The sequence below is a fragment of the Oncorhynchus mykiss genome, chromosome 27 (assembly GCF_057628025.1).
Source record: "Oncorhynchus mykiss isolate SJ-2025 chromosome 27, ASM5762802v1, whole genome shotgun sequence".
In the NCBI taxonomy this organism is placed as follows: Eukaryota; Metazoa; Chordata; class Actinopteri; order Salmoniformes; family Salmonidae; genus Oncorhynchus; species Oncorhynchus mykiss.
In genome coordinates, this window is record NC_143048.1 from 6770838 (window position 1) to 6778915 (window position 8078).

General features: G+C 44.8%; 2 protein-coding genes across 8 annotated transcripts; one reads left to right on the plus strand and one right to left on the minus strand.

Annotated features, from left to right (window-relative positions):
- Positions 1–610: 610 nt before the first annotated feature.
- Positions 611–4009, minus strand: actmap (actin maturation protease). 4 transcript variants are annotated; one of them, XR_016492604.1, is made up of 7 exons: positions 3467–4009; positions 3071–3276; positions 2378–2446; positions 2055–2179; positions 1756–1954; positions 1472–1564; positions 611–1381 (listed from the first exon to the last, which is right to left on the minus strand). XR_016492604.1 is itself a non-coding variant. In XM_021587366.3 (7 exons), exons 1-7 carry the CDS (start codon positions 3491–3493, stop codon positions 1044–1046), a joined length of 966 nt encoding a protein of 321 aa, XP_021443041.3. In that variant the 5' UTR covers positions 3494–4009; the 3' UTR covers positions 611–1043. The 4 variants fall into 4 exon arrangements, 3 of the variants coding, with proteins under 3 accessions (XP_021443041.3, XP_021443042.3, XP_090080417.1); XM_021587366.3 differs by having other exon boundaries at positions 1472–1542; positions 1825–1954; XM_021587367.3 differs by having other exon boundaries at positions 1472–1542; positions 1825–1954; positions 3071–3261; positions 3467–3995.
- On the plus strand, positions 4004–7028 carry snrpa (small nuclear ribonucleoprotein polypeptide A). 4 transcript variants are annotated; one of them, XM_036964877.2, is made up of 7 exons: positions 4004–4274; positions 4416–4491; positions 4610–4782; positions 4924–5106; positions 5299–5466; positions 5749–5837; positions 6080–7028. In XM_036964877.2, exons 2-7 carry the CDS (start codon positions 4419–4421, stop codon positions 6237–6239), a joined length of 846 nt encoding a protein of 281 aa, XP_036820772.1. In that variant the 5' UTR covers positions 4004–4274; positions 4416–4418; the 3' UTR covers positions 6240–7028. The 4 variants fall into 4 exon arrangements, with proteins under 4 accessions (XP_036820772.1, XP_090080418.1, XP_090080419.1 ...); XM_090224292.1 differs by having other exon boundaries at positions 4133–4274; positions 4419–4491; XM_090224293.1 differs by having other exon boundaries at positions 4142–4274; positions 4610–4808.
- The last annotated feature ends 1050 nt before the right edge of the window (positions 7029–8078 follow it).

An 8078-nucleotide genomic window follows, 5' to 3' on the forward strand; every position in this document is an offset into this window, starting at 1 on the left:
GAAGCAAATGTACTTTTAAATGTGTCTCTATACTCCAGCATTTAAACAAATACATTGAGATGCTGTTTCATGTTAGGCGATAGTACAGAATATCAGCTTTATTTGATGGTATTTCCATACATATGTTTTACCATTTGGAAATGGAAGCACTAAGTATCAAGTCCCCCCCCCCCCCCCCCCCCCCACCCCACTGTGTAATCGAGTAGGCAAAACAACCCAAAACAAACTAACTGTTTCCGAGTGTGTAGACTCTAATACACTAAGTGACTTTGTCCAAATACTTAAGACTTCTTAACATATTGGGGGGGGGGGGTTGGATACAAAGCGCTTTCATTTCTAAACAGTAAAATAGATATGTATGAGAACTCTCAAATAGAAGGTGACATTCTGTACTGTCACATCATGATACATTTGATCTCCAATACAAAATGGTGGAGTATAATAAAATGTTAGCTTCACTGTCCAAATACATATGGAGGGGACAGTATATTATATGATTCCTGTGAGCGTTACATTGTGGAAAAACCATGTCTAACTCTTACGCATCATACCCAGAAACGCTCGTATAGACATGGTCACATTTCAACGATAGGAACTATTGACAACAGTAAATAGTACATATGTTTATTCTGTGTGCACTTGGGGTTGCTTGATAATCAGTATAAATACAGGCAGGTACGGGGTTCTCACCGTATGCAATATTACAGCTTGTTCGACCATGTGAAGTGAAGGAAACATTTCAGTAAGGCACAGGATCTGTTCAGGTACTGGAAAACAGGCTCCATAAGAGGAGCCACAGATTTGGCAAAAGTCCACTTTACATTCAAACGTTTCATACTGATAAGTAGTAGACAGATAAGAACTGCCTTATGATCATCCTCCGGTGTCCTATAGAAGAAATGAATGCCAACCTAGGAAAGCATCCTTAGACCCTTTCAACATGTCATCTACTTCCAGCATTATAGACTGTCATGCTTTCCTGTGTCCAGGCCAATGAGTCTCAATTTGTACCATAGCAGTGCACCAGGAGAGAAGGCCCATGATCACTTGGTCTGTCTCCCAGTGTGGACCAACACGACCTGGCCTGCCAGCCCAACTTCCACCCCTCCCTTGGGTACCACGTACTGGGTACTGTCCCCAGCCCTCTGGGGATCTATCTCCCTCAGCTGAGCATTGCTTTGGGCCACCTTGTCCAGGCCCCACAGCTGATAGCGCAGGCTCTTGCCCTGCTTGGCCAGGATGTATGCTTCTCTTGCCTTCACAGTGGGACAGGGGCATGGGCGTGAGGGGCTGTCCTGGGGCAGGAGTAGCCAGGGCAGGGTGGGGTCCGGTTGGGTGTGCTCTCTGCTCACACTGTCCTGGTCCAGACCCAACAAAACACCTGGGAGAGATAGAGAGGTTATAGGAAGGGTCAAATGTCAAGACATGGGAATTGCGTGTGTGTGTTGCAGTCAAGGAGCTCCGGTCTAACCTGAGGCCACTGCCCAGTGTGCTCTGTGTCCGGTGCGTTGGCATGGCTCATGGTTGAAATCCTCATCATATCTGTGTTTATGCAGTCAAAGACCTCAAATACACATACAGTACACATCACTTTACTCATATACTGTATAATAAATATTGCACATAACAGTCAGCTATTAACATGGTATTTACTTCAAAATGTCATTGTAAAATTGTCAAATACATGATAACAACCTAATAACTGCCACTGGGTTACCTTAAGAACACCATCTATCAGTACCTAACGACCACTACCTGAGACAGACTGACTAGGGCAGATGGGTCCTTCCAAACAGCCTGAATGTGAGAGAGCATAAAGGATCCGGGATGAGGACGGGTTGTCCGTCAGCCAGGTGTTTCAGGACGGCTGTAGAGTTGTCTCCACTCATCCCTCCTGACAGGAGCTCAGCCCTGCACCCACACACCTCCTCTGCAAGCATGGCCATGTCACTAGCTGAATCAGACACAGACACACACACACACAAGTCTCACTAATAAAGTATAGCTCTGCTGGTGTCGTTGAGAGTATGCAGCGTAGAAGACTAAAGCATTACCGGAGAACATCTCCCCCTGTGCTGTGTAGCCCCTGTCCATCGCTGTCTGGACCACGGCCTCCATGGAAACACTCAGAGGGGGCTGTAGTAGGTGACCAGCCATCCATAGAGCCACCAGACCACATCTACAGGTAAAAACACACACACCTCAGGCGGGGGTATGTACCTTAGGAAGTATAACGTCACCTTTAACGACAAAACGACAAACAAGTGACATCAGCTCCGGGAAGAAAGAGGAATGCACATGTATTAGATCAGTGATTACTTCAACGGAGGACGGCTCCATTTTGAAAAGCCTAAATAAAGCTTTATACGTGACTTACTGTGGGCCGTCTTGGATGAGGGAAGGCACATACTTGTTAAACAGCATCCACTGCAGGTCCTTCCTGAAACTATGTCAACCAGTAAACAGTCAGCCACACCACAAAACAGACTTTCCTACTGCCACCTGGTAACAAATGAGTTATTGAATAGTGCATATATCACAGTAGTATGTATAGTAGCTTGGTCTTGATGGGATAGCTCAGAGCGTCATCTATCTTCTTGCATTTGTGTTCTATATGTAGTTGAAACTCCCACAGGGTCACTACAGTGCTGCTTTCATGGACAGAAACTGTTCGAAACTGAATGCCCAGGTGCAGAACACCCCCACCCCAGTACACTGATTATAAAGGTGGAGAGTGTTACCCAATGTGTGACTGATGACCCCATTCCATAACCTGTAAGCCATATAAAAAAGAAAAACTGTGTAGACATTTTACATTTTGAGTAATTTAGCAGACGCTCTTATCCAGAGTGACTTACAGGAGCAATTACAGGTTAAGCGCCTTGCTCAGATTTTTCACTTAGTCGGCTTTGGAATTCGAACCAGCAACCTTTCGGTTACGGTTAACAGCTACGCTACCTGCAGAGTTCTTTCAGTGATTTTCCAACCACCATGTTGGAGATCCTAAAATAGGCTTTAGCTGCTACGCTTGTCTGATAACTTCTGTTTCTCTGTAGGCAGTTCACCTCACCTGCTCTCCCTCTGACTGAGCAGCAACCGGGCCTCTGCATGATCCCCCTCGACAGGGGTCTTTCCTGCCGCTATGGCCTGGTACAGCTTCTTCTTGCTTGGCCCCGAGGCAGCTGCCGGTGGGGGTGGTCCTGGTGGTGGTGGAGGAGGTGGATGTCCCATTGAACTACCCTCTGTCACTGCTGTGCAATTCTGTGTGATAAGAGACTGAGAGAAGGGAATATATATCATTATTTTGTTAGCCTTTATTTAACTACATGACAGGAAGCTATTGAAATGACACATATGGCCCACTGATGGAATAAAGTTGCATTAATGATTTAGTGAAACATAAAACATTTAAATACACATTATGGTGTGTAGACCTATGAATTGATCTCCTTATTGCTTAACTTACGGCCAGAGCTTCTCCATCTGATGCCATGTCGAGCTAGATATGTTACACCATGACATACGTTGCGAAATATGTTTCTGAAATACGTTCATATGACATGCAGTTTGATTAACACTCTACTGCATGGCTGTTCGGCTGCATTAGTTGTAACGAGACGACTTCAAGCGCAGACCTGGGAGCTATTTTGAAGTTTTTACACGTTAGGACTAGCAGGTAGCTAGCTTGCAGAATAAAGCCATATTTGGTAACAAACTCGGCGATCATTTAAAGTGACCGCTGCGGCTACAATGTGGCATTTGCTACAGCAATGTTACAGAACAGAAGACCTACTTTGCTAGCTATCTATCAATAACAAAATAATTGAAAAGCAGTTCATCTTTTGAACCAAATAATAGCTGTTTGAAACATAATGATGGGCTCTCAAACTCAATAGATTGCGCGATGGTAATATCATAAGGGTATGTTGAAGCCTATTTCTTTAGAGCCGTAAAAGCAAACCCATTTGATCATCTGCGCAGCATCTTGCTCAGGCTGACTCTCGTGAATGAGCGGCAATGTTAAAAGGGGCGGGTGCGTCTGAAATGTAGCACTGCATATCCAATGATGTTAAGAGGGTGGCTAAAACAATCCAATGAAAAGCTGTTCTGGACAGGATCCGGAAATTACACCAGCCAATTAAAAATAGTTGGCGTTGTTAGCTATCAAGGGTGTCTGTTAGGTTAGCTAGCAAGGTCCAGCACAAAAAACCCGTGTAGTTAGTTTCATTCATCTCTTTCGAGGCCGATTACATTGTGCATCCCAGTACTGAAAGGTAAATACAACTTCTTAATGGTTATGTTTTTGTCTATTTCACATATTTTATCATTTGCAAGTTAGCTACCAACTTATTCTCCATCTAGCTACTTGCAGACGAGGCAATAGGGCGCTAACACTGACCTGTTTAATTTCACAGAAGATGGCTGCTCCGGATATGCGCCTCAACCACACCATATACATCAACAACCTGAACGAGAAGATTAAAAAAGATGGTTAGAGCTTAAAGCTGGCTTCCCCCTTTCGATTTTGCTCTCGTGTTTGTGTTTACTCATCAACCATGCCAATGGCTCCTTGCCTAAACATGTCTTGTTTGTACCATTTGTCCCCCAGAACTGAAGAAGTCGTTGTACGCAATCTTCTCTCAGTTTGGTCAAATCCTGGACATTTTGGTTGCCCGCTCCCTGAAGATGAGGGGTCAGGCTTTTGTCATCTTCAAGGAGGTCAACAGCGCCTCCAATGCCCTTCGTTCGATGCAGGGGTTCCCATTCTATGACAAACCTATGGTGAGCTACTGCCAATTAACACCTTGGTACACATCAGCAAGCTTTTGCCTGACACGTGTTTTGCTAGATAATGATGATTCTCTAATATGCATTCCTGTAAATAGTCCTGTCGACGTCAACTGTACCTCTTTCTCATGGCAGCGTATTGGGTACGCCAAGGGGGACTCTGACATCATCGCTAAAATGAAGGGCACCTATGTGGAGCGTGACCGTAAGAAGGAGAAGAGGGCCAAGGTCAAGGGCCCAGAGGCTGCAGGGGCCAAAAAGGGTGTGCCAGGGACCCCTGTAGTACCCATGGGCCCTGGAGTTCCAACACCCATGCCCGTAAGTGTTGTACTGAGAGCCTGAAAACACACAACCACGTTTGTATCCACAATGCCACTGTTAGTCATTGTGCTTAACATGTTTCCTCTTAAGACATGTCTATCTAAAATGGCGGATTGTGTGTTATTCTACGTGTATCGACTAAATTATAATGTAGCTGATTTTTCATTGAACATTCTTGGTCTTCTGAAGGGAATGCCACCCATGAGCGGAGCTCCTCGTATGATGCCAATGCCAGGACAGCCCCCCTACATGCCCCCGCCAGGCATGATGCCACCTCCAGGGATGGGCCCTGGGGGGATGCTCCCTGGTGCCATGCCTCCGGGTGGGATGATGCCCGGGCAAATGCCCCACGCCCAGGTATGGATCACATGTGTTTATATCTTGTGATATTTTTTTTTACTGAACCTTTTATTTAACTAGGCAAGTAAGTTAAGAACAAATTGTTATTTACAATGATGACCAACCACAGCCGAACCCTAACCCAGACGACGCTGAGCCAATAACTACGCAGCAGGTCTGTTAGGTGGAACATTGTAATTTTGAGTTTGCTTGTCATTCGTCTGACTGTATAATCTCGCTCTGTAACTTTAAAAAAATATATATATATATATTGATAAATGTGATCTTCCTTACCTCCAGGTTGCAGAAAACCCTCCCAACCACATCCTTTTCCTCACCAACCTCCCAGAGGAGACCAACGAGCTCATGCTGTCTATGCTCTTCAACCAGTTAGTACCTCTTCATTTTATTCACCCCTTCTCCTACACTCCTTGGTGCAGTGTGAAAAATGTCATGTTTATTCCTCCATGTGCTGTAGTATTTGAACATATCTGTTCAGTTTCCAATATAGTGGTTATGTTAACTAGTGTTTGTGTATGGTGAGATTGAACATGTTGACAAGTATAGACCCTTGATGTCTTTAACAAGTCCGCGCCAACGCTCTGTCCTGATGACTGTTCTCCCACTTTAGGTTCCCTGGGTTCAAAGAGGTGCGTCTGGTGCCTGGTCGCCACGACATCGCCTTTGTAGAGTTTGATAATGACGTGCAGGCTGGAGCGGCCAGGGAGGCACTACAGGGCTTCAAGATCACCCAGACCAACGCCATGAAGATCTCATTCGCCAAGAAATAACACACCAGAGAGCTCTTGAGTGGTTTACAATCACACACACACACCCCCACACACACACAGAGACCCCTCTTCCCCATTAAACTATACCAGCATAGAGCCGACTACTAACCTGTCCTTCGCTAAGAAATCACAGTGCGATACAAGCCCCCCCCAAGCTCCCCTCCCAAGACAGGCTCCCTTACACGTTTGTTGCTGCTCCTTGCTCTGCTTACAGATTATGACGTAAGAATTGTTTCAGCCTCCACCAGAAGGTAAGGAGTGGTGATTGGACGATCCCCTTCATCACCAACGCCTATAGGAGAGCAAGTCTTTTTACCCTCTTAGTTTTGAAGTTCAGCATAGACTTATTTTTTCTTGTAATTGTCTTGTTACTGCCCTTCCCGTTCTCCCGTACTAATTTAGAATAACTGGAGATGACTTTCTTTGTATCTGATGGTAGGTTGCCAGCGGTTTTAGAGAAGACGACATAAGGGCAGGATTGTGATGATTGGAATGCTGACGCCAGGCTCAAAAACGATGAAGTGTCAGGACTATGTTGGTATAGTGATTTGGTGCCGACATTGAGGATAGTTAGCTGACATTTGCATAGCCATGGTTAAGACGCGTTTTCAAGTATGTCAGTTTCTGCACCCGTTCCTCGAGGACAAAATCTGGTGTTTTGTATGTAAGTATATTTTCATTTTTATTGTTTGTCTGTTGAAAAGCATTGCACCCAGGGTCTGTTTCATCCAGACATTGTACCTGGAGCTTTTATGTTTGATTAAAATGTGTGTATTTTATAATGACTAATGCTGTGTGTACGTTTCTGCTTTAATTTCCGGGGAGACACCCGGGGGCTATATAGATGGGCTGGTTGTTTAGCAACAAAACTGACACGTGCGTGACTCGGGGACAAAACGGGCTAGGTTGGCTCAGATTTTTGACAATCTGTATTTTGTCTCAATGTTTATTGGAAACAAATACATTTGCACAATGAGCACTTGTCTCTCAAATACATTGTTACAGTTGTGGGTTACCTAGCAACTCTTTCCCATATTAGCATTGACATGAAATCAGTCTCGACACCTCCAAACAAGATAAAACCAGCAGTCTACGATTCCCCTCATTGCAGTGTCTCATTGTTGCAAGCTGAACTTTCAAAATCAGAACGAAGCATGTCTATGACGAGCGCATTTTTTTTGTAATGGCAGCCAACCCGTCTACTGATTTATCTCTTCTAGAGCACAATTTAATATTACATGGAGAAGTGGGACCTGGGCCCCTATCCCCAACTTTTAGATCATGATGACTATGATTATATGGACAGATCCTATATCAGCACCCCTACTCTGATATGCTTTGTGGATACAACACCTGATCCTAGTTCAGCACTCCTATTCCGAGACGTTTGTTACATATGGCCCCAGATATGGGCTTTTGCACATCAAGTATCTCTAGACCAGGTACATCATTATGTCTATAGGGATGGGCTCCAGAGTGGCGCAGGGGTCGAAGGCACTGCATCTCAGTGCTAGAGGCGTCACTACAGACCCCGGTTCAATTCCAGGCTTGGAAGTCCCATATGGCGGCGCACAATTGGCCCAGCGTTGTTAGTTTGGCCGGGGTAGGCCGTCATTGTAAATGAGAATTTGTTCTTAGCTGACTTGCCTAGTTAAAATGTATCAAACAGCCTACTGTAACTTCATTTTTGGAGATTTAATTTAAAACAATTATCTTTGAATGTCTTTAGCATTGATTGTGCCCGTGAGTTCAGGTCAGCCTTGAAACAATAAATCAGCACAATCTACTTTTTCAAATTGCACTGTCTTTATGTGCCTTCGCCATTAAGCCCTTCTTCTT